Source organism: Panthera onca, chromosome E2 (assembly GCF_046562875.1).
Source record: "Panthera onca isolate mPanOnc1 chromosome E2, mPanOnc1 haplotype 2, whole genome shotgun sequence".
Lineage (NCBI taxonomy): Eukaryota > Metazoa > Chordata > Mammalia > Carnivora > Felidae > Panthera > Panthera onca.
The window spans coordinates 13,005,136-13,030,789 of record NC_138353.1 but is presented as its reverse complement, the minus strand read 5'-3'; the positions used below and the strand labels follow the sequence as shown (position 1 = coordinate 13,030,789).

General features: G+C 51.6%; 1 protein-coding gene across 9 annotated transcripts in view; it reads left to right on the top strand.

The window, feature by feature from the left end:
- The window catches only part of POU2F2 (POU class 2 homeobox 2), a 60,070-nt gene extending 40,795 nt beyond the window's left edge, over positions 1 to 19,275 (top strand). For 3 of the 9 annotated variants that reach the window (XM_060651277.3, XM_060651279.3, XM_060651275.3), the window contains 10 exons: positions 9,970 to 10,075; positions 10,164 to 10,255; positions 11,854 to 12,015; positions 12,250 to 12,391; positions 12,482 to 12,630; positions 12,732 to 12,908; positions 14,183 to 14,249; positions 15,494 to 15,695; positions 15,836 to 15,909; positions 16,164 to 19,275. In XM_060651277.3, coding sequence (XP_060507260.1) covers positions 9,970 to 10,075; positions 10,164 to 10,255; positions 11,854 to 12,015; positions 12,250 to 12,391; positions 12,482 to 12,630; positions 12,732 to 12,908; positions 14,183 to 14,249; positions 15,494 to 15,695; positions 15,836 to 15,909; positions 16,164 to 16,495 — 1,503 coding nt within the window. In that variant the 3' untranslated portion in view covers positions 16,496 to 19,275. The remainder of the gene's footprint in view (positions 1 to 9,969; positions 10,076 to 10,163; positions 10,256 to 11,853; positions 12,016 to 12,249; positions 12,392 to 12,481; positions 12,631 to 12,731; positions 12,909 to 14,182; positions 14,250 to 15,493; positions 15,696 to 15,835; positions 15,910 to 16,163) is intronic. The other 6 variants (XM_060651280.3, XM_060651276.3, XM_060651284.2 and 3 more) reach the window with 3 other exon arrangements.
- The last annotated feature ends 6,379 nt before the right edge of the window (positions 19,276 to 25,654 follow it).

Sequence of the window (25,654 nt, the reverse complement as noted above, 5' to 3'; positions counted from 1 at the left end):
ATGGTCATTTCACAGACATTTCCTAGCCCCCTGTGTGTCAGGCCCTGGCGGGAAGCTAAAGACTTAGAAGTGACTCAGACCCTTCCTTGCCCCCTAAAGGCTCCCAGTCTTGTAGGGAAACAGATACCAATGAACCACTAAGAAATGTTTTACTTGAAAAATACTAAGAAAGTAAAAAACACCCCTAACCCTATCACTTTAAAATTACATAATGTACTAAGGGAAAGTCCCCCATCCGTCCCTGTAACACCAGCTTCCAAAGTAGTGTCAGTTAAACAGTTTGGCAGGAATCTTCCCTGAATTTTCCTAGCTAGTACAGAGAAAGGGACAATTATAACACACTTTTATAATTTGTGTGTCCAGCGCTCAGCATGATGCTTTCCACCAAAGGGGCCACCTGGATGTTTACTGAATCAATGAGGGATGTTTTGCTGCAGCTTTTCAATCAAGGGTAGGGAAGACATCTCTCCAGGGGAGTAATTCAGACTGTCTGGGGTAGGGGTAGACATTGATTGAAAATTTACATTAACTGTTAAAACATCATTTTGTATTTGGAAGGGAAAAAAAATCCCTATTTTCATAATATGACTATGGCAAATAAAGCTTGACAAGATCTTTTAGGCTGGCAGGCCCTACTGAAAAAGGTTTCCCAGAGAAACCTACTGGGTGTGGTGGGAGTGTGGGAAAAGACAGGTGACCTGTGCCTGAGGGAATCAGAGAAGGCTTCTTGGAGGAGGTGGTGCCTGACCTGAGCCCGGACAAGTAGGAGTTTACCAGGTATACGGAGTGGAGAAAGCTGTTTCAGGCATGGAAGGTAAAATGAGAGAGTAGGGGGGGCTCCGGGAGGCAGGGGTGGAGGGCCAGCAGTGGAAGACAGCGCCGGATGAGCTAGGAGGGGTGTCAGCTAGACCAGACTCCCCTCCAGGTGGCTAAAGACGTAGAAGGGGATATTTGGCTCAGATCGCTGAAGAGGCCCAGCCCCAAACTCTGTCTCTTTTTTCATTCTGAGGCAGGCAGAATGGGTGCCGGCACTTTTAGACTTGTTCCCACCGACCAGGGTTGAGTTAGTGTCCTCAACCACTGCCCCAAGAAGGTAGGGTCAGCCCACTTGGGCCATGTGACCTGAGAATAGGGGAGGGCCAGTCCCCAAGAGGAAGAGATGGCTCCTGAGGCTTGGAGAAGGGGCAGCAGGTGCCAGGGCAGCCAAACCTGGAGGTGTGTCGTCAGTGTACCCACAGGCCCCTGGCGGCCGGGAGCTGGGCCGAGGCATACCAGTCACTCCACAACTGGTTGGGGTCTGCTGTTGCTCATCTATCCTGGAATTTTAACAGGAGGCAGCACGGGATGTAACACACAATGTGCATGTAGGTGTTTCTTCTCGCCGTCAGATGGGTCTCAGCTTTTTGGTGTCCCGCCCCAATCTCTGGGACTTCCTGGGCTCCACGTGGCAGGGCCAACCTTTGGGGGACGGGGGCACACAGAGAATCCCACACTAGAGACAGGCCACCTCTGTCCATATCCCTTCCCCCCAAACTTTAGGGCTTCCTGTAGGGAAGTGCCTGGAATGACAGAGTCATTCACGCATTCATCCAGCACTTATTAAGCACCTTGTGTATGCCAGGTGCCCGTTTGTGGCCCCAAGGGGACAGCTGTGAACAAGGCAGCAGTGGCTGCCCTTGAGGACCTTATGTTCTAATAGGGAGCAGAGAGTAAACAGGTAAACAAACGAGCAAAACAAGACCATTTTAGAGGAAGCGTACTAAAGAAAATGAAGTGGGCTGGTGTCATAGAGGGAGGAGGCCACTCTTAATGGCGTGGCCAGGGAAAGTTTCACTGACAGGGTGGCCTTTGAAAGCCTTTGAAAGCTGACTCTGAATGAGTCAGTCATGAAGAAGCCATGGGGAGAACTTAGGAAAAGGCAACAGCAAATGCAAAGGTCCTGAGGTGGAAAGCAGCTTGACATCAGGGCACAGAGGAAAATGGTATGGCTAGAGCAGAGCAAGTGAGTGGAGGACAAGTTAAGAGGTGAGGGGGAGGCAGGCGGGACCAGGTTTTGCAGGGTCTTGTAGGGCAGATCAAGGAGTTTGGAATGTTTACCAGGGAAACATCGATGGGAAGCTGTTGGGGGTTTTAAGCAGGTGGGTGGCATGACCCCGCTGACCCTTTCCATAGCTCCCTCTGGCTGCCATGGGGAGAATGGACTGTGGGGGACCAGAGTAGAAGCGAGGGGCCCAGTGGGAAATCCTTGCAGCGATGCAGGTGGGAGATGAGGGTGATGATGGGGGTCTGGGATGCTATTTTATACGGATAGGATAGATGAAGGATGACTCCTAGGATTTGGGCTTCAGCAATCAGATGGTGGTGAGGGAGCTTCCTGAGTTGGGGAAGACAGGGGAGGCACAGTGTGATTTGGAGGGCTGGAGTAGGGAACCAGGAGTTTCCTTTTGGACACAGCAGGGTATAAAGAGTCTATTAATCATCCAAGTGGAGACATCAGATAGGCAGACGGACATCTGAAGCTGAAGCTCGGTGGAGAGGCTGGGTGTGGACAGCTCACAGCTGCCGGGCAGAGGATGGGGTTTCCTGCCCTTGAGAGTTCATGATCCGGTGAGGTGACGTGGGGGGAGTGACATGGGGGTGCAGGGCTAGCAAACGCTTGTGCTCGGGGAGCGTGTTGTGATTTCCCAGACACCTTGCAGATGCTAATATTACTCGGGCCTCAGAGCCATCCTGTAAACAGTTAGACATTATCAACCCCATTTTGTAGATGAGAAAACCGAGGCCCTGAGAAAGGTGTGACTCAGTAATAATGACTACCATTTACGCAGGCCCACTTCAGTGAACAGAGATCGGGCTAAACACGCTATGTGCCTTGTCACACTGAATTCCTTTAAGAGCCCCGTGGGGTAACTGAGACTTAAACAGGGGGAAGGGGTGCCCAGGGTCCCACAGTGTGTGAAGGACAGTCAGGTTTCCAGCCCTGTGCACTGTCCCCCTATATAGTTAAGGAGGCCGAGGCCCAGAAGAAAGAGCTGGCTTCCCCCGAGTCACACAGCTAGAAGCAGGCAACAGGGCTGAGACTCAGAACCCCCAGGTTCCCAGCCGGCAGGGACCCTTGCACCCCTCTGACTTCCCTCCCACCCGATGTGGGAGCTCCCGCTGCACAGTTCCGGGCAAGTGGGGGTGCAGTTTCTCCCCAGTGGCTCCCAGGACAGGTGTTCTCTGCCTTCCCACGCAGCCCACTCCACTACCGGGTGCCCTGACACGGCTCAGAGGGTCGGGAAGCCCATCCTCATGCTGAACACGACTGATGATGATGTAGTTTACGCGGTCCCCAGACACCCCCTTCCTGTCCTCCCTGCTACGGACTTGACTCTAAGCTGTCCATGTCTTGGAATGGGGTGTCCAGAACTGGCCATGGTTTGCCATCTCAGGGGTGACTGCTGAGTGACACGCAGACACCATCCCAGGCTGGGTGGCTGCCAGAGCATGTGTGGGGGCCTGCAGTTGGGGGATGGGGAGTCTGCCCTGTGCGCTGGAGTGAGGCGCTGCACCTGGGCCCACGCGGCCCAGTTCCTTTTAAAGGCTTTCTCTCCACCTCCTTCCACCCCCAGGTGGAATTGAGTCCAAATGGGAAAATGGACAATTGCCCTCCGGTTCACCCGTGAGTCACGTAAACTGTCAGTCTTTCTGCCCCACTGTGGCCAAGATCTCAGTGTGTCAAAACGCAGCCAGTCTGCTCTGAGACTCCACCGGTCTGTCCTAGGTTTTACTCATTCAGTCATTGGAAATTCACTGATGGCCTGCTGGGTGCCTGTACTAGGGTGGAGGTGATCAGAACACAGTGATGAACAAGAAACCCAAGAAACCATCTCTTCCCTTTTCAGCGTTGGCGGGGTGTGCTAGTTTTTCTCACAGGTTAGGGACAGAGCCACTAAGTATCTTGGCCAGGGGCCCTTCCCCGGTTCTCTCCACTTCCTCTAACCTCTCTACCAGCTTGACTTGGTCGTAACACGCCCCCAAGTGGCTTCAGATTGCTCGCTGCCTGTAGATTGTGGAGAAATGGGGCCTCCTACTGGCTAACCCCAGTCCTGAGACAGCACAGCACCCAAAATCTCTCTTTCTCCCATTCTGTAATTTCTTCAGTCAGCAAATGTTTAGTGAACATCCACTATGCCCAAGCGCCTTTTTGCGTGGAGAATACAGTGAGGAATAAGGCAGACAAGTCTGTGCCCTCTCCAAGCTGGTGCCTGCTCATAGCTGATCATTGCTATAAAGGAAGGAAAAGAGTATGATGTAATAGACATTGAGGAGAGGAAGACTCATCAAAGCAGGTAGAGAAGGGAGGTTTCTCTCAGGAGGGGGCATTTTACAGAGACTTGAATGATGAAGAGGGGCCAGTCATGTGCAGATCAAGAAGGGGGGGGGGTGGACAGCATGTGCAAAGGCCCTGAGGTGGGGACCTCTTCTGGGTTCAGTAACAGGAAGGACACTAGTGTGACTGGCTTAGAGTTAGGGAGTGAGAGTTGTGAGAGACAAGGAAGGCGGGGTCATGCAGGGTCAGGGCAAGGAGTTGAATTGTTTCAAATGTGATAAAAACCAGTAGAAGCTTTATTGTTCAATTAACATTTCAGAACAGGAACCTCCTGGAGGGGGCTGTGGATAGAATTCCAGGGAGTCCATGAACTTGGATGGGAAAAGCTTATGTCTCAATTTTTTCTATCCTCTAACTGCAAATGTTGAATTTCCTTCTATTAGGAATATAGACAGCCGACCACAATAGCATTAGCAGTACTTGGCCTTTGTATAAGTATTTGGACAATGGAATACAAAGATATTTCGATACACTTGTCACAGATCCCTTAAAATAATTGTTTTCGTTCATCATCACTTTGAAATTACAGTAGTCATCAGATGTACTGCTTGACCTTGTTATTTAATGTGCTGTAAAGAAACCCAAAGATTATTATTATCTATTCAAAATGTTTGATGATTTTTTCAATACAGTTGATTTCCTATGAAATCCTATGTATTTCATTTTATGCACTTTTTATTAAAAATTTTTATATTTATTTTCGAGAGACAGAGAGAGACAGGGTGTGAGCCAGGGAGGGGCAGAGAGGAAGGGAGGCACAGAATCCGATGCAGGCTCCAGGCTCCCGACCGTCAGCACAGAGCCCAACACGGGGCTCAAACCCACGAACCGCGAGATCATGATCTGAGCTGAAGTCGGACGCTTAACCAACTGAGCCATCCAGGCTCCCCATTTCACGCATTTTTTTTTAACTCTGAGAAGGAGCCAGTAGGTTTCGTCAGACACCAAATAATTCAGAGCACAAAAAAGTTTAGAACTTTTAGCACTTGAAGGTATATTGGATGGTGGAGAGGAAGGGACGGAGAGTGTCGGGACTGATCCCTAAGTTTCTGGTCTGAGTAACAGTGAATGGGGGTGTGTTTGGGTTTTTCATTTGGACTTCTCACCATGAGACCTTTTGCAAATTGGGTGCATTTCCCCCTCCCTTTTCTTCTCCCTGCTGATTCAGAAAGAAATCTGCAGACACCTCTCTTTTAGACGTCTGGGGAGAAAGTGGGATTTTCACTGAGTCACACTAGGGAGACAGAGTAGTTAACAACTATTGCAATCAGCAAGCTAATCAGAAGAACACTGGTAATAAGACTTTATTTCTGGCTTTATTCTTGGATTCAGTTCAGTGTGCATTTAATGGGGGCTTGCCAGACTGTTGAGGGACAGGGATGCAAGAAAACTAAGACATGGCCTCTGCCTTCTCGAGTTTCAGTGTAGCAGAGGGAAAACTGTATATAAGCAAATGCACTGCAGTTTAGAGCAGGGTGGGTTCAGTTTGTGGGGCCTGATGTTTATACGAGTTACAGGGCCTTAAATTTTTTTTTAATGTTTATTTATTTTTGAGACACAGAGCTCAAGTGGGGTAGGGGCAGAGAGAGGGAGGGAGACACAGAATCTGAAGCAGGCTCTAGGCTCTGAGCTGTCAGCACAGAGCCCGACATGGGGCTCGAACCCACAAACTGTGAGATCGTGACCTTAGCTGAAGTCAGACACTCAACCAACTGAGCCACCCAGGTGTACAGGGCCTTTCACACACACACACAAACAGCAGCACATCATACCCTCTGTCATGCCTCTTAAGCTCTCCACTCAACAGGACATCTTGGAGATTGTTCCATATCAGGACACAAAGAGTGTCCTCCTTCTTTTTCATGAATGCATAATATTGCACCATAAAGATCCACCCTAATTCATTTACCTATTCCCCACTGCTGTGCATTCAGCTTGTTTCCACTCTTTTGCTAAAACACTGCAGGCTGCTAGGAATATCCTTCTAGAGAGATTACTTTGCACAAGTGTGAATGTATCTCTAAAATGAATTCCTAGAAGTGGAATGGGTCAAAGGGTATATGCCTTTGTAATTCTTTTTTTTTTTTATTTTTTTTTAAAGTTTATTTATTTTTGAGACAGAGAGAGACAGAGCATGAATGGGGGAGGGTCAGAGAGAGGGAGACACAGAATTGAAACAGGCTCCGGGCTCTGAGCTGTCAGCACAGGGGCCCGATGCGGGGCTCGAACTCACGGACCGCGAGATCGTGACCTGAGCTGAAGTCGGCGCTCAACCGACTGAGCCACCCAGGCGCCCCTATGCCTTTGTAATTCTGACAGACGTTGCCAAATTATCTTCTCACCAGTGACACCTAAGAGTGTTTGCTTCCTCATACACCCCGACACAGCATGTTATGCACTGCTGTTCTCTTTGTTGATCCAATAGGAGAAAGAAAAAAAAAGTATCTCAGTGCAGTTGTAGCCATATTTCTCTTCTTGTGAATGAATCTGAATATTTTTTCATTCGTTTGTATTGAATGTATTTTGTATTTCCTTTGCTGGGCAATCACCAGACCTGTTGCCCAGATTACTATTGGATTGTTAGTTATTTTCTTATTGATTTGTAATCACTCTTTATATGTTGAAGAAATGAACCCATTTGTGTCAAGTTACTTATGTTTTTCCTCAGCTTGTTTACTTCCTAGGACATTAAATTGGTCTTTGGAATAATAATAGCACTGGGAGGAATTGAGGGGCATGAGTCATCCCTCTGTTTCCCCTAAGGCAAAATAATGTCACTCTAAGTCACATAATTTTCAACTGCGCATAAAAGTTGTTGAGTAAATTATGAAGCATCAGTGTTGGTTCATTCGACAAATATATGTGGACTACTTACTGGGTGCCAGATGCTATTCTAGATGCTGAGATTATAATGATGACCAAAACCACCAAGATCACACTCTCGTGGAGCTGACTTACCAGTGAGGGAGATGCACTGTGAAAGCGTAAACAGAAAAAGAGGTACCTTGAGATAGTGATAAGTCTTATAAAGGAGGTGAAATGGAGGTAACAGGAGGTATGGTGGTGGCTGGTTTAGATTAGATGATCAAGGAGGATATCTCTGAAGAGGTGATTTTACATGAGGACCTGAGTGACAAGAAGGGTCCAGGAATATAAGAACTAGAACTGCCTGGCAGAGGGAGCCTTTGCACATGCAAAGGTCCTGAGGTAGGAAGACTAGGACAGGTTTCAGTATTAAGGACCATAGAGATCAGATGAATAGTTTTTATTGTATTGTTCTGGCTGCAAGAAGCCATTGGAGTGTTGTGTATGTGTGTGTAAGGGGGTCTTGCTTTTTCTTTTGGAAATGTTCAAACCTAAAAGTACAGAGTATGATATAAGGAACTGCATGTACCTTCACCCAGCTCAATAGATATCAACATTTTGCCAATCCTGTTTCATCTATCTCCTCACTTTCTTGGTGGAGATGCTGGATTTTTTTTTCTCTCCCTCTTTCCCTTAAAAAAAGGGGGCACCTGGGTGGCTCAGTTGGTTAAGTGTCCAACTCTTGGTTTCGGCTCAGGTCACGATGTCACAATTTGTGAGTTCAAGCCCCACACTGGGCTCCATGCTGACAGTGTGGAAGCTGCTTGGGATTCTCTCTCTCCCTTTCTCTCTGCCCTTCCCTTGCTCGCTCGCTCTCTCGCTCTCAAAATAAATAAATAAGCATAAAAAGGTTTTGAAATTTTTTCATTGAAGTATAACAAATACTAAAAGTGCACAGATCACTGACACTCACAAACTGAGCACACCCACGTAACTCGCACCCAGATTGAGAACTGTATATGGCCAGCTCCCCAGGAGCCCCTGGGATGCCTTCTAGCCTCCACCTCCCAAACTTCTATCATGCAAATGGGACCATACAGGATGTTCTCTATCATGTCGAACTTCTTCCACGTATCATGTTTGGGAAGTTTATAGTGCTGTGTGTTCTTATAGATTGTAGACTGCCCCTTCTCGTTGTTGTTCCAGTGAATCAGTTTACTTACCTATTCAATTTTTTTTTAACGTTTATTTATTTTTTGAGAGACAGAGAGAGACAGAGCATGAGCAGGGGAGGGGCAGAGAGAGAGGGAGACACAGAATCTGAAGCAGGCTCCAGGCTCTGGGCTGTCAGCACAGAGCCCGACGCGGGGCTCGAACCCATGAGCAGTGAGATCATGACCTGAGCTGAAGCCAGACATTTAACCAACTGAGCCACCCAGGCGCCCCAACCTATTCGATTCTTGATGGGTACTTGGGCTTTCTTCAGGTTTTGGCTATTACAGATGGTTCTGCCGTGAACATTCTGATACATGTCTTCTGGTGAGCACACATATGCACTTATGGGGGCTTATACCCTGGCGTGGCACCACTGGGTCATGAGGCAGGCGTAGGCTCGGCTTTCATAAACAGTGCCAGTATTTGTCTGCTAGGGCCGTCCTAACAAATGACTACAAACTGGCTGTCTTAACAGAAATTTAGGGGCGCCTGGGTGGCTCCGTGGGTTAAGCATAGGACTCTTGATCTCAGCTCAGATCTTGATCTCAGGGTTGTGAGTCCAAGCCCCTCATTGGGCTCCACACTGGGCGTGAAGCCTATTTAAAAACAACAACAACAACAACAAACCGTAGACATTATTCCACAGTTCTAGAAGCTCCAAGTCCCAAGCTAGTGTGTTGGCAGGTTGGCCAATCTTCTCTCTGGGTCTCTTCACAGTGCCTGCCCTCTGTGCATGTTTGTCTCTGTGTCCAAACTCCCCCTTACCCTATAGATACCTGTCATATCGGATTAGGACCCATCCTGAAGACTTAGTTCTACCTTGATCATCTTGATCTTTTCCTCAGCTTGTTTACTTCCTAGGACATTAAATTGGTCTTTGGAATAATAATAGCACTGGGAGGAATTGAGGGGCATGAGTCATCCCTCTGTTTCCCCAAAGGCAAAATAATGTCACTCTAAGTAACATAATTTTCAACTACACATGAAAGTTGTTGAGTAAATTATGAAGCATCAGTGTTGGTTTATCTGACAAATATACATGGAGCACAAATATATGTGGTTCACATATATGTGAACCCCTCCAGGGTTCTGGGGGTTAGGATTCCTACCTATCTTTTGAGGGGAGGACACAATTCAAACCATAACATTACCAAAGAGTCTTCCAAAGTGGTTGAACCAATTTACTCACTCACTATTTGCTGGAGTATTTTAAAGGTAATTCCAGACATGATTATCATTTGCCTTGAGTGTTTTAAAAGGAGGGAAGAGTTGGTCTGATTTACATTTTTAAACGATGCTATTTGTTCTGTGGGAATGTAAGACAAGGCAAATATTTCTTTAAGAAAGAAAAGGTAAATAAAGAGCGAGCCCTCCTGGGACAGCCCAGATAGGATGTTCTGATAGCCACGGGGTTGGGGGAAGCCTCCTGGGTGCCCTTGGCTCAGGGGCGCCATTCAGAGACCAGGTTCTATCCCTCCCTGCCCGCTGCCCGCTGCCCGGAGCCAGGGCAGGCAATGCAGATGGAGCCGGGCCAGGACTCAGGCTGCCTTTCTGTCCACCCCCCTCCCTGCCAGGACATACAGCAGCTCCTCCAGCTTCAGCAGCTGGTGCTTGTGCCGGGTCACCACCTCCAGCCACCCGCTCAGTTCCTGCTGCCGCAGGCCCAGCAGAGTCAGCCAGGTAAGGTCCCACCAGGATGGGTCCCTGACGATGTTTCCACAAAACTCTCCCTCCCCCCTCACCCCGTGCATTCCCCTTGTCTCTCCAGGCCTGCTACCGACGCCAAATCTCTTCCAGCTACCTCAGCAAACCCAGGGAGCTCTTCTGACCTCCCAGCCCCGGGCCGGGCTGCCCACGCAGGTGAGAATGTCCCCCGAGTGTGCCAGGCTGGGTGAGCAGGGGTGGGAAGGAGAGGGCCTCCTCTCCCTTTGACCCTCCTCACAACTATCAGGGCCAGGACGGGAGTCAGGAGATCTGGGGTCCAGCCCTGCTGTGCCACTGATTTGCTGTGGGACCTCAGTCAAGCTGCTCCCCCTGTCTGGGTCAGCCTCTTCCTCCACAGAATGAGGGGAGTCAGCCAGGCCAGTGGCTCTTAGCCCTTTCAGGCACATGGACTCCTTTGAGAAACCTGATGAATGATTTTGATCTGACCCCTGCTGTCCCAAAATGCACACGTGCCTAAGTACACAAAAAACCTATAGGCTGTGGCCTAGCCTTTCAGTTTGCTGACTGGCTTCTAGACTTTAATAATAATCCTTCATGATTCTTTACGGATTTCAACGCTCCCTCCTACCCATTTTTTTAACAGTCCTTTCAAAAAATATGAACAATTTCAGAAAGCCCCCCAAATGTGGGGACTAATACAGGGCTGAGCTGCAATTATGAAATCCAAAATGCTTGGAAAACCAAGCTGTTTTTATAATGTGAGACCAGAAGTCATTTGGCTGCAAAACCCCTCTAGACCTGGGGCAAGGAGTATGGCTTTCCTTCCTCCCTCCTGCGTGATAGTCCTGCTTTGCTGGGGGCTGTTAATGTGTTCAATTATGGGGTGATGCCTTGACCCTGATGGGGGGGTCACCTTATTTCTGATATGTGCCCATGTAGGCTTTCTAAAATCTGCAAAATTTCTGAATTCCAAAACACATCTGGCCCCAGCATTCCGGTAATGGATCAAGGATTTTTGTCACCAACGTGGCTGCACTCACCACCTGTTTCAGATCTTTTATTTTTAGGGAAGTGAAGCATTCCAGAGAGAGAGAGAGAGAGCAGTTGCTTCTTTGTAAATCTCCCAGTAACCCTCCCCATCTACTTTAAAAAATACTTTCACTTTAAAAAAGTAAAAATAAAAATACTTTCACTTAATTTGCAACCTTGAACCGGATTCTCCCAATAACCCCATGGGTTCAGTAGAGCAGCCACGATTATTTCCATCCTGCAGAGGGGAAAACGGAGGCCCAGGGAGATTTTAAGAAACTTGCCTGAGTTACCCTGGAATTCGGTAGCACAGTGCTTGATTCCCTGCCTGACAGAAGGATAAAACCATGGCCCGCATCCCCCCCCCCCCCCCGGGGGGAAAAAGCCCTGAAATAGTTCATAGTTTTTGAAAGGGGTGTTAAAAAACAAATGGGTAGGAGGGAGCGTTGAAATCCGTAAAGAATCATGAAGGATTATTATTAAAGGAGCTGGCTGCTCCTTTCTGGGAGTTTGCAGGCTGGGGGTGGGGGGATGTGTAGAGAGTTCCAGGCAGTGAGAGGACCCTAGTGGAGAAGCAGAGTGTCTCTTTGCTGGGGACTGACAATGAGTGTGGATCAGCCTCCTGGGGACTGGTAGAGGAGAGTGAGCAGGAAGAGGCTGGACGGCAGGGAGGGAGGGAGGGAGGAAGGGGGAACCGCGCAGCCGTTGCTGAGCCCCATCCCGGTCCTCGGCCCTGCATCCCACCCTCCTGCCGACCCCACCAGGCCGTGACCCGCCCCACGCTGCCCGACCCGCACCTCTCGCACCCGCAGCCCCCCAAATGCTTGGAGCCACCATCCCACCCCGAGGAGCCCAGTGACCTGGAGGAGCTGGAGCAGTTCGCCCGCACCTTCAAGCAGCGCCGCATCAAGCTGGGCTTCACGCAGGTCTGGGGCCACCGGGCAGGACGGGCTATGGGCAGAGGGTGACCGGGCCTGGCCAGGTGATGGGTGAGGCACGGGCCACGCCTCTCTTGGGCACCCGCTACCCGACTCCTGGGCCGGGGGGCGTGGCCAGGTGGTGGGCGGGACGAGAGGCCGAAGTCGGCTGGTGGGCGGGGCCAGGGTGTGGCCCAGAGGTCTGGCCCTGACCACCTTCCCATTCCCCCCCCACTGGGCCAGGGTGACGTGGGCCTGGCCATGGGCAAGCTCTACGGCAACGACTTTAGCCAGACGACCATCTCCCGTTTCGAGGCCCTCAACCTGAGCTTCAAGAACATGTGCAAACTCAAGCCCCTCCTGGAGAAGTGGCTCAATGACGCAGGTTGGGATTGCGCTGGGGCTCCCAGAGCGGGCGGCCGGCTGTGGGCGCGGGAGGCGCCCTCTCATGCTCCCCGTCTCCTCCCGGGCACAGAGACTATGTCTGTGGATTCAAGTCTGCCCAGTCCCAACCAGCTGAGCAGCCCCAGCCTGGGTTTCGACGGGCTCCCCGGCCGGAGACGCAAGAAGAGGACCAGCATTGAGACAAACGTCCGCTTCGCCTTAGAGAAGAGTTTTCTAGCGGTGAGACCCCGGCCTCCAGGGCGGCCCTGACGGCCGGCGGGGATGGGGGCCGAGGAGGGAGGGGGTCGGACCTGCGGTTAACGGAGCCCTTCTGCGCGCAGAACCAGAAGCCTACCTCAGAGGAGATCCTGCTGATCGCGGAGCAGCTGCACATGGAGAAGGAGGTGATCCGCGTCTGGTTCTGCAACCGGCGCCAGAAGGAAAAACGCATCAACCCCTGCAGCGCAGCCCCCATGTTGCCCAGCCCGGGGAAGCCGGCCAGCTACAGCCCCCATCTGGTACCCAGAACGCTTCTGGGGGGTGGGGGCATAAAGCTCTGGCAGGCTCTGGGAGACCCCCGCCCCTAGGCAGGCGCTTCTGTGAAGCCAGGCCTACTTGGTTGTCCACAGTGCCTAGCACGGAGGCAGGGAGACTCACCCTTGGGGACCGTCTGTCACATGGATAAAGCATAGTCACACAGGGACACAGTTTCCAAGGAACTGCGGTCTTATGTGAGAGATGCAGGCACCCACAGACACACACCGACATAGCCAAAAACAGTTATCACAGGGCGGGGCCTCACAGGGATGGATCCCAGGTAGGGGATGGAGGTACTCCCACACACAGGTTCACAACCACACAGAGGCAGGCAGGGACAGCATTACATACTGAGTATACACTCAGGCCCACCGCAGCACGCAGACCCACTCGGGATCAGACACACTGGGACACCCTTTCATTGCATCTAGTGCGGAAAGGGCTGCGACACTACAGCGAGGAACAAGGGGCCCAGAGGAGCGTCCCACCCTTCCCTGGTATGGAGGAAGAAGGGACCATCCGAGCTGAGTTATAAAGGACAAGGGAGAGGTAGCCAGCCACGTGAAGCCCAGGCAAGGGGCTGCTGTGCAAAAAGGCCTGGAAGCCTGGGTGTGCTGAGCCCAATCTGAAGAACTCCAGTGCAATTTAATGTGATTGGAGTGGGAATGTATATGTATATGAGTAGGGGTAGGGGATAGGCAGGGGCCAGACTCCCAGGTAACATGCTGAGGAGCTCGAACTTGAACCTTAGGCGGTGAGGAGCTGAGGAAGAGTTTTGAGCTGAGGAGGGAGAGGGTCACATTAAGAGTGAGGTTTCTAGAGCTGATGGAAGCATGAGACTGGAGGCACGGAGGCCAAGAAGGAGGCTGCTGGGTGGTTCCAGAAAATCAAGGCAATGTGACATCCCAACACTCTGATGCAGAGACACCCCTGGTCATCATAACCCCCCACACACACACACACACACATACACGTGCACGCGTGCACTTCAGACCTGCAACTGGTTGGTGTCAGAAGAGAGGTGGGGGAACACTCTCAGTTGAGGATTATTTCCTCCCTGTGGCTCAGGATCACTTAGGTAGATGCTAAGATAGATATGATGGAATGAACTTGGCATAATACAAGCATAGCATTGTGCCCAAAGCCCCTTCTCTCCCCAGCCTGGGGGCAGATGAACGGGGGTCTTACCGTCAGAGAGTATCATGGGGGCTGCTGGGAAAGTGGCCTAACCATGCCTTCTTTCCTCTCTCCCCAGGTCACACCCCAAGGGGGCGCCGGGACCTTGCCATTGTCCCAAGCTTCCAGCAGTCTGAGCACAACAGGTCAGGGAGGGCAGAAGCCCGTGAGGGGGCATTGGGAGCACACAGTGCAGGCACCGGTTTTTCTAGTGGCCTAGGGTGCCTGTGGGCCTCAAGGCTGAGCTTGGGGATGAGGGAGGCAGGGGGCACAGAGGGGAGAGAGTGACCTTACCCCTCCTTGCGGGAGCAGTTCAGCTTTCATCTGCTCCAGGATTTCATATGAGAAAAGCTTGGGGTTGCTAAAAGTTGAACTTGGGTTCTGTTCCTGACATTTTAAACTCTGTGAACTCCAGAAGTGACTTTACCTCTCTGAGCCTCAGTTTTTTATAAAATTATTGTGAATGTATAATATCTACAAAGCTATATACGTGAATATGTACATATAAGAGTATGTATATGTATTTGGGTGTGTGTAATACACACATACATATACACACGGCTACTTGTGCATAAAGCCCCCCTTGCTGCCTTCCTGGGGCAGGGCATGTGTAACAGGAGCCTGGCTGGCTCAGGCAGTAGAGTAGCTCTTGATCTTGGGGTCGTGAGATCGAGCCCCGCATTGGGTGTAGAGATTACTGAAATAAATAAAGTAAAAAAGGGATAAACAAACAAACAAACAAACAAACAAACGCCATATTGATTTTTCTCACGTTAAGAAATCATAAGTGGAAGTTTATAAAGTAGTAAGGGTGTGCCTGGCACTATCTAAACTCTTTAGAAAAAATATTAACTCACTTTATCTTCACACCCTTTTAATGAAGCAGCTTCTATTATTATGCCCATTTTCCACATTAGGGAACTGAAGACCAGAGAGGTAAAGGCACTCGTCCAAGGGTACAGGTGGGGCCTAACGGTCAGGAAATTGCTGCCTTGGCTGTCTGGCCTGAGTCTGGGCTCCGAGCCCCGTCCTCCTCGGCGCGCACAGCCGCAACCCCCTGCCTGGCCCCCAGAGGGAGCCACAGGGCGTGGTCTTCAGGGCGCCCGGTTCGGTCCGCGGGAGAGGGGGAGCCGGCGCTGAGGTTCGGGGCGGGGTTCGCACCGTGTGAGCGCACTGGGCACAGGGCTCGGCTCAGTGCATGGCGGCTGCTCACACTGCGATTAGCGGTTGCTGTCACCGGGGCTGTGGGCAGAGAGGGCGGGAGGCCTGTCTGTTCCTCCGGAGGAGATACGAGCTGGGCCGCAAGACGAGCCGGAGTCGACCCGGGCGGGGTCCTCTGAGGAGGACGAGTGGAAGCTCAAGTCTCCATCTCTCTGTCTCTCTCTGGCAGTTACTACCTTATCCTCAGCTGTGGGGACGCTCCACCCCAGCCGGACAGCCGGAGGGGGTGGGGGCGGGGGCGGGGCCGCGCCCCCCCTCAATTCCATCCCCTCTGTCACTCCCCCACCCCCGGCCACCACCAACAGCACAAATCCCAGCCCTCAAGGCAGCCACTCGGCTATCGGCTTGTCGGGCCTGAACCCCAGCACGGGGTAAGTGGACGGCTGCAGTTAGGGAGGCTGTGGGGAGAGAAGCAGGGTCGCCGCCGCTGCTTCCCGGGTGGGAGCCGCGCCCCAGTTCTGCCGCCGGCGGGTCCCTGCCCCTGCTAACGCCTCTGCTTTGCCTCTTGCAGAAGCACAATGGTGGGGTTGAGCTCCGGGCTGAGTCCAGCCCTCATGAGCAACAACCCTTTGGCCACTATCCAAGGTGCGTGCTGCCTCATGTCACTCCCATCGCCTCCAGCCTGGCCCCCTGGGGCCTCGAGCCCCCCCCCATTGCTGCTCCAGCCATGCCATCCTGCCCCTGCTCACTGCATCGCTCGCCTCTTCATACCCATCTCACCTTTGGGGAAGGTGTGAGGGGTGCTGATGGGGATCAGTGGGGCAGATGGGAAGACAGGGGACGCTGCGGGCAGGATGCCAGAAGGCGCCCCCAGCCCAGCTTCTCTCTCTCCCCACCAGCCCTGGCCTCTGGTGGAACCCTGCCCCTTACCAGCCTTGACGGCAGCGGGAACCTGGTGCTGGGGGCGGCCGGCGCGGCCCCGGGGAGCCCCGGCCTGGTGACCTCGCCGCTCTTCTTGAACCACGCTGGGCTGCCCCTGCTCAGCGCCCCGCCTGGCGTGGGCCTGGTCTCGGCAGCGGCTGCGGCCGTGGCAGCCTCCATCTCCAGCAAGTCTCCAGGCCTCTCCTCGTCCTCCTCCTCGTCCTCGTCCTCCTCCTCCACTTGCAGTGAGGCGGCAGCACAGACCCCTGGAGGCCCCGGGGGCCCCGAGGCAGGGTCCAAGCCCGAGTGAGGGCCCACCTTGCCTCCCCTCCTACTCCTCTGACCCCCACCCACCTCAGTCCCCCGCCTGGGAAGAGGGCGAGGAGGCCAGCAGTGGTGGGGCGGAGGGTCCTTGGACAGGAGTGACAAGGGAGGAAAGACCAAAAACAAAAACAAAAAACCCCAACTAACCAAAAAAAAAAAACAAACAAACAAAAAAACCCAAACAAAACACACACACAAAAAGAAAGAAGGAAAGAAAATGAAAGAAACCAACCAACAAAAAAGAAACCAAAAATAATCACAACAGAAACCAGCTGCCCCAAAGGAACCAGAGGTGAAAAACAAAAACCAAAACCAAAAATCCCCCAACAAAACCAAACCAAAAACCAGTTGCGAGCCAGACCTCAGTGTGCTCACCCTCACCGCTACGACACCAAATACGAACCCCAGCCAGGGGCAGAGAAGCCTCTGCAGGGAGGACCTCGCGCCGAGCCTCTGGCTGTGGGGCCAACCCCCAACGTTGCCTCCCCCAGTGGGGGCCAGAGAAGGCAAAAGAGAATGTGCCAGCCTCCAGCCCCAGCCCCCAGCCCTGGGCCAGTGAAGACGGGGCACAGCCTGGGGCCGATGGGGTGGGCCCAGAACCACCCGCCAAATGTTCTTTTCCAGAAGGTGAAAGAGAAAGGGCCTGAACAACCTTACACCAAATATTCAGTAGCTTCATCCAAAGGATGTACAGAATTTTTAGCGTTGCGCTCAACAGAATGTGTCCCTACCATGTGTCCCCCCTTTCCCTCAACCCCCAACTCTCCCCACCTGGGCAGGGGGTCTCGCTTTAACCTCCTCCCCTCCCCCAGCCAGGGGAGAGTTCAGGGGCAGGCCTGGGATGACTTTTCAGCCCTTGTACCTCCCCCCTTTTCCCTTTGAAGGGTGGGCTAGGCTGTTTTGCGAAGTTCTAGCTCTCACATGTCCCCCCTCAACTCTGTCACCCTCCTCTGCTCTGGAATCTACCCTCCTCCCCAGCCCAGGGGAAGGTGGAAGCTTCAGGCAAGAGGGGATGAGGTGAGGGCATTCAAGTTGTCTTTTTTTCCATCCTCGTCTGTCAGTTTCCCTGAAAAAAAAAAAAAAATTCATATTCCAGTGCCTATCCGTGGGATCCTTCACGTTCTTTGACATTGACCAGAAACCAAAAAGAGAACTCACCTCGCTCTTCCCACCCTGTGCCCCTCTGATACTGGCAGATGCCTCTTCCTTCCCCCCCCCCCCACACACATATATACACGCACGCACCCCAGTGGTGGGGTTCCTCGAGGTGGCATCCCCATCAGGGTCCATGTGGCGGGGACAGTGCCATGATCTGTGGTCCCCATCCGAGAGGGCGCTGTGGTGGCCACCACTCCCACAAGACTTCCCTCGAGTGTTGGCTGGACCCCTGTTTGCCCAGCCCTGGACACATCTCGACGGACAGAGGAGAGACATCGCTGGGAGCCACTTTTGCCCTCCTGCTATTGTGGAGGCCGACAAAGTTTTGAACCAAAAAAAAACAAAAAACAAAAAAAACCAAACAAACAATAAATTAAAACTAGAAAAAAAAAGAATTTATAGATATATATATATTTAAGGGAAAGAAGACGAGGACTCTTCAAGAATAAGAAGGAGCCGCGAGGTGGAACCAAGTCCCTGCGCCAGTGGTCCAGGCCCTTGGTCCCCAAGGCGGATGGAAGGACAGACGCTTCTTTCTCTTCACAAATACCTCATGGACGTCGTCTTCGGGAAAGCCGGAGGGGGAGGCTGGGGCAGGGCCTGTCCCTCAGCCAGGGCGGATGGAAGCGGGTGGGCAGGGCTGAGAGAGGGCGGTCAGGGACAGGGGTGAAGAGCCCCAAGCTCCCTGCCCCCCAATCAACTGAAAAAGCTTTAAAAAAAAAAAAAAAACAGGAAGAAAGGAATGAGAAAGCAAAAAGAATGGACGAAGGAAAACGAACAAACTTTCGGGTGGTTTGATTCCTCCTTTGATTTCTTTTTCTGTTCTCTTCAGTCTGTTCTCTCTCTGCTTCCCTCTCTCCCTCTTCCTTCGCTTCCCTCTCACCCCTCTCAATCCCCACCTTGCTGTGTCTCTCCTCAAACCAAAGTGTTGCTGTGAAGGACGCGAGCCATGGAAATCAGAGGCCTGGCCCCCGCCGGGCAGCGCACACGGGAGCCAGAGGGTGCCGCTGGCCACTCGGAGGAGAGGCGGACGCCGCCCTGGGCCCCGAGGCCTCAGCGTTCTCCCTTTCTTTCTTGTCTCCCTTCTCCCACCCGGGAGATGAAACTGTTGGGCTGGGCCACGGCGACGGCAGAGACCCGGCTGTTTCGGGGGTCTCGGGGTGCCTTGTCTGGGCAGCGGCGGAGTGGCCGCCCCTCCCGCCCTGGCACCGCCGGGGCTGGCGTGCCATCGACCCGTCCTCGCCGGAATGTAAGCTTCTCCGCTGAACCGACTCCCTGCCCTTACCCTACCTCTGAGTGTGTCCATTTTTATTTCCTGAAGAGAAGGGACTGGCGAGAGGGCCTGGGCCCCAGCCCAAGGGTGGAGAGGGGGGCCAAGGGCTCCTGAACAGATAGGAAGGACATTTGAGCAGAGCAAAGTGAAAGGAATTACGACCAAAAACCCCTCCGAGAAGACAGGCAGCATGGAAGGCATGGTGGAGATGACTCAGACAAAAACTATGATTCTAGACCAAAAAAACAAAAACAAAAACAAAAAACACACAAAAAAAAAAAAAACCAAAAAAAAAAAAAAAAAAAGAAAAAGAAAAAAAAAAAAAGGAAAGAAAATCCAGGACTCACCACCACCCACTTCATCCTGCTTCCTCCCCATCAAGTCCTGCCACCTGGGACCTCTCCCCCACCCCGATGTGGGGGGAGTGGGGCAGAGAGGAGAGGAGGAAGCAGGGGGCAGGGATGGGGCCGATGCCCTGACACTGGTGGAGGGACCCCTGTGCAGCCGGGGGTGGTGGGGACCCTCCCCATCCAACCCCCAATACTGGGAAAAGAAAAACAAGAAAAAAAGAAAATTCCTGGGAGGGGAAAAATAACCAAATCCCAAGCTTTAACTACAGCTGTGAAACCAAATATTGGGAAGGGGGTGGGAGGGAGGGAGGGGCAAGTGTGCCCCAGGTCTCCCCCCTGGGCCCCCCTCCCCCGAGGACTCGAGATAAGGCACCAAATACCTCATAGAACTTTAATGTTAAAAAAAGGAAACCAAATATCGTTGGCTGGGGGCCAGCCAGGGCAAGGGGCTGGGGGGCTGGAGAGAGCCAGGGTTGGGAAGGTAATGGGGGAATTCATGCCCCCCACCCCGCTCTGCCCCTTCCACTCCAGTACCCCCTGTCTCGACTCCGGGAAACAAAACTATCTCATCGTTTTTATTTTGTGGTCTGTACAGAGCCTGTGTCCGTGTGTCTGTGTGTGAGCGAGAGAGTTGGGGGGCTGGGGGACTTTATGTGGAGGATGGGGAGGGAGACCCCAAACCAGGCTCTGGGCTAGGTGAGATGTCTGAGGTGGGGGGCCAGGGGCCTGGGCTAGAAAGAGAGGAAGATGAGTGGATTGGAGAAAGGGGGAGCCTTCTGAATTTCTCTTCTCCCCAGCCCTGACCTCCTACTTGAGGGAGGGACAGAGAATGGGTCTACCCTAATGGTGGGCCTTTTGTGCCAAAAAAAAAAAAAAAAAAGAAAAAAGAAAAAAAAGAAATGCCAGTAACTAAAACACCTCTCTCTGTTCTCTTCTGGGAGGGTGGGGGCTGGAAATGGGAGGGAGGGACTGGGGGTATAAGTGGGGGTGGGTGGAAATGGGGAACCCAAACCCTGTATGAGTTGAGGCTAAGATCAGGAGTGGGGGGTGGGGGAAGGGTATGAGTTTCCCAGACATCTTCTCCCTTGGGAGGGCCAAGAGAGGGTCTCCAAGCCCCTTGCCCTGGGAAGACAGGGTAAGGGATTAGCCAAGTAGGCGACTGACCTCTTGACCTGACTAATTTCCTGGCCCACCCGAATCCCAGGGTGCCTCTCTCTCCCTTTAGCCCAGGGTAGGGGGAACTGAGTGAGAGAGAGAGAGAGAGTGAGACAGACTGAGCAAGATTGAGACACGCGGGCCCCCACTGGCCTCTGAGTGGGAAAGGCAAGTGCGAGAGATAAAGGCCTCCAAGAGAAAAAAGAAACAAACCAAAGATTTAACCATTAAAAAAAAAAAAACCCACAGACAACTCCGCTACCTTTTTATACGTTGGAAAAAAAAGTGAAAAAAATTAAAAAATAAAAATTAAAAAAAATACACAAAAACTCCAAGCCGCAGTTCCTGCGTGCGGTTTGAACTTTGACCTCAGCAGTCTCCAAAGCAAGATGACGATGACAAAGGCGAAAAAAAAAGAAAAAATAATGTATATTTTTAAGTATTTGTCCTTGAAATGTTAGCTCCTTGTTAAACAAACACAAAAAGGAGAGCAAAATCTAGAGAGAAGTGTTGCTGGGACGGAGACAACTATTTACTATGTCTGTGACCCCTCCCTACTGCCTCCCCATCCTCTCCTCTATCCCTGCTGCCCCTCCCCCAGCCTGTCCTCCAAGCCCAGGGGCTCAGTATTTATTTATTTACATAATTGCAGGGTGACTGGGGGCCTCTCTCCACTTGTAGAGAGGGCCTTTGGGTCATGGTGGGGTGGGAAAGGGGCAAGGAGTCTTTGGGGGAAAAGCAGGGGCCTGATCTTTGATCAACTCCTCTCTCTGCTAGCTCCTTTGTGGCTTCTTATCCCACTGCTGCCACCACCAGCTCCCAAATCCAAGCCTGGAATAGGGCAAGATGACCACCCACCTTGTAAAGATCTGAGTGGCTCAGCCCTTTCTGGGGTGGGTGTCTCTCACCTACTCATTCAGAGGACCAGGTTGGAATGGGGAGGGGCGGAGGTGGCTAGTAGTGGGCAAGGGAGACCAGGAAGGGCATCTGGAAATTGAGTAGGCCCTGGAGGAGACCTGCCTTTCATCCGTTCTCAGCAAGTTAGCCCCACTTTCAGTTCTGTCTGACCCCTGTGTTGGTAGCCCCTCCCTCCCCATCCTGTCCCCCCCACCCTGTCTCTTCTCGTGGTAGCGGGTTAGCGTTTCAGTGTTCTTAACTCCAATCTGCTTGTTCATTGTACAATGTGCTTCTTTTAAGGCCCCATTTTTGTAACTTGAGTGTGTCATTCATCTGAACAACATCAAAAAATAAAAAAGTAAAAACTGTACAGAGAGAAACGCTGCCTGCTCTCCCTTGGTCTCCTCTGTGTTCTGGGAAGGGTGGTGGGTACATGTGTGCTATGGAGGGGAGGGCTTTACTTCTGTCCAAACAGTAAATGTTTCAGAAGGAGGGCCCAAGCCAGGTTCTCACGAATCAGAAGACCTAAGTCTCAGAATTTAGGATGAATTCAAACGTCTGGATTCGTTTCTCGGTTCTGCCATTTTAGAGATCTGTGACTTTTCATATATAACCTTCGATGTCCTTCTCACCTGTGGGGTTTGTGGAATTAAATGAGATGATGATGTAATAAGTGCTTAGGACAGATCTCTAGCACACGGTCTTCAATAGATGAGAACGATGGGAAAGTCAGGAAACCGGTGAGTCCTCCCCCACTTCCATCCCCAGAGGACCAGCAAGACCCTTTCAAAACAGTCGACTTTGAAGTTGTCTGGTGGTCCAGGGCACGCTCTTCTTCAGAGTGACATGAACTCATTCACTCAAATTTTTGTGCCCAGCCTGACTACGTCAATTGGCAAGAACAACGGCTTCACAGGCCAGGCCACGGGCTGATCCCCACGACCTCACCACTGAAAATCAGAAACGGTGTCAACAACTGGGCTTTCTCACTGGCACCATGTCACCTTGTCATTGTTCCATCCTCTGATGTACGCTTGGCATACGGATGCTGGTACTCTGCAAACTCAACTGTAGGGGATGGGGGAGACAGGAGAAAGGAAGAATTGAAGAGGGGTTGGATCACTTGGACGAAAAGTATTAATTAGCACTGCCTCGTTTGGGCAAGACTGAAAGAATAAAAAAGCACCTCCCCGGTTCCCAAGGTAAGTCTGGAAGGATGGGGAAGTGGGATGTTGGTACAGAGGAAGGTCATTTGGTCCAGCCCCTTCCTGTAGGGTCGTGCGGTCAGAACCATACAGACTTAAGTTCCTTGTCACCCAGGCTATCCAGTGACGAGCACAGACAGCACACCTGAGAGCACTCTTTAGAGTTGAACTTGCATCCACTTGCAGCCCCGTGAATGTGCCCGACGGCACCACATGCCCTCCCTACAGTCGTACTCGGGCCTCTTGTCAGGAGCATAGCGGGCACTAGAGGACCACCATTCTGTTCCCTTGACATTTCTGCATAGGCAAGCCTTCCACATCCAACTAAAAACGGACGATTCAGGATCTTTAGAGTGATCAGCAAGTCGCCTGCATCAGAATTGGTGTTTTTATTTACGTTTAAAGATTTTACTTTTAAGTAATCTCTACACTCAATGTGTGCTTGAACTTATAACCCTGAGATCAAGAGCTGCACACTCAGGGTGTCCGGGTGGCTCAGTTGGTTAAGTGTCCGGCTCGATTTCGGCTCAGGTCGTGATCATGCGGTTCGTGGAGTTCTGTGCTCTGTCAGCACAGAGCTTGCTTGGGATTCTCTCTCTGCCCCTCCCCCTGCGCTTTCTGTCTCTCAGAATAAATAAACTTAAGTCACATGCTCTACTGAGCCAGCCAGGCACCCCAGAATTGGTGTGTTTAAAATGCAGATTCCTGGATCTCATCCACCCGTTTGCTGGATCTGAATCTCTAGGGGAGGGGGGCCTGGGTGGCTCAGTCGGTTGAGCGTCTGGCTTCAGCATGAGTCATGATCTCATCCTTCACAAGTTCGAGCCCCATGGGCTCTGTGCTGACAGCCTGGAGCCCGCTTCGGATTGTGTCTCCCTCTTTCTCTCAAATATAAACATTAAAAAAATCAATCTCTAGGGGAATTGCCTAATAAACATTAAAGTTCAAGAACTTTTGCCTGCCCAGGGCGCCTCAGTCGTTAAGCATCGGACTTTGGCTTAGATCGTGATCTTACAGTTGGTGACTTGGGAGTCCCACACTGGATGAGCTTGAGCCCCGCTTCAGGTAAAAACACAAGCCCCAAGTGAGCCCCGCTTCTCTCTCTCCCTCCTCTCTGCCCCTCGCTCACTTGTGCCCCCCACCAAGAAAAGAAACTTTGCCTAACTCAAAACCCAGCATCCAACAAGGGCTTGATTAGTCCACCGTTTTGCTTAATTTTTATTTATTTTTCAGAGAGAGAGAGAGAGAGCAAGAGCAGGGGAGGGGCAGAGAGAGAGGGAGACATAGAATCCAAAGCAGGCTCCGGGCTCTGAGCTGTCAGCACAGAGCTCAACGCAGGGCTCGGACCCACAAATCGAGAGATCATGACCCGAGCTAAAGTCAGAAGCTTCACCGAATGAGCCACCCAGACGTCCCATGCCACCCTTTTTAAGACAGTTCAACTGAGGACCATCAAGTTTCAGCAGAGTGACGGTGAACAATGAGTCTTGTTTTCATTAGAAGCTCTGAAAAAGAACCACAATTGAGGAAGGGTGATCATCCCACAGTCACAGAGCCATTCTTCTCTGCTGAATCTTGGAGTCAACCAGCACTCTCAGGGTCCGCCCCCACCCCACCCCCTTCCTGTCCCTTTTGATTTAACCTTATCTTTATCTGGTTTGGCAAGAATAATCCTCCAATTGTTCTAAGCACTTATTCGATATGACTTTCAGGATGTTGCAGCTCTTCTTGAGGAGGCAGTTTGAGAATGAACCTTTACGTGGGGATTAAAGGGGATCTAGCATGCTGGGCTAAGATGGCTTGAGTCCTTTCTGCAGGGTATGAGGTCACTCAAAGATGGTGCCCACGAGCAACACGCTCTGAAACAACTACTTAACACGTAATTGCTCTCATTAGGAGCTGTCCGGTTGTCAAACAGGTTGAACTTTTATTTATTTTTCCTTTTTAGTGTTTAGTTTTGAGAGAGACAGAGCGTGAGCAGAGGAGGAAAAGAGAGAAAGGGAGACACAGAATCCGAAGCAGGCTGCAGGCTCTGAGCCGTCAGCACACAGCCTGACGTGGGGCTCAAACCCAGGAGCCACGAGATCATGACCTGAGCCGAAGCCGGACGCTCAACTGACTGAGCCACCCAGGGGTCCCTGAACTTTTTTCAATAAAATGAGGCTTATGTAGTAAAATCTCTATTACTGGTTAGGAGATTTGGTTTCTAGCTCTGGTCTACCACCTATGTGGTCTTGATAAGTCTTCCCTCTCTCAATCCCTCATTTTCACCTGAACATAAGGCAAAACCAGTGTAGGTCTCTGAGCCCAGTGCCCAGAGGCGACGGGGCTGTTGAGGGGGTGTTCAGAGTAACAGGGTCTGAGTGGACAGCTCTCAGGCCTCCCTCTTCCTGGTTTCCATACAAACGGTTTCCCTTCACCTCTCATTTATTAGGGTCCCAAATAAGAATTTTCTCCAACACAAAGACTGGAATGACTTTGGCGGGGCTTATTTTTCTTGGGCTGCGGCTCAGGCAAAGCAACTGGACATTCCCACCAGTCACCATCATCCTTCTCGACCGCCCTCTCCTAAGTAAAAGGCATTAGACTGTGGAGAAAAGCAGAAGGGTGATAAAACCAGATGAAACTAGGCTTAAATTCAAGCTCTATCCTATGTGGGTTGGATGACCTTGGGCAAATCACCTCACTGCTTCTGACTTCAGACTCCTTCCCTGCAAAATGTTCCCCTCACAAGAGGAGTATAATTATGATAAACATGTAAGTACTGGAAGCAAACTAGACGTTCAAATACCAGCCAGTCACTCCAACCACCCCTCTCCCCACGTCTACTAGCTAAGACAGAATCCCATTCTAGGCAGGTGTCAAGGCAGCTCCCCTTATGAGGCTGTCCACCCCCAGAATCGGAGTTCTCCAACTCCACAGCTGGGTCTGGTCCCAGGAGCCACCTTCTTCTGCCCTGGAGATCATACCTTTCGGACCTGCGTTTGCCCTCAGGGATCCAGTGAGACAACCAGATGGCTTTGAGGGAGATGGCTCACATCAGGCCAAGAATGGGGGTGCAGAAGGGGCAAAAAGAAATCTGAAGACCTTTCCCAATGTTCCTGCCA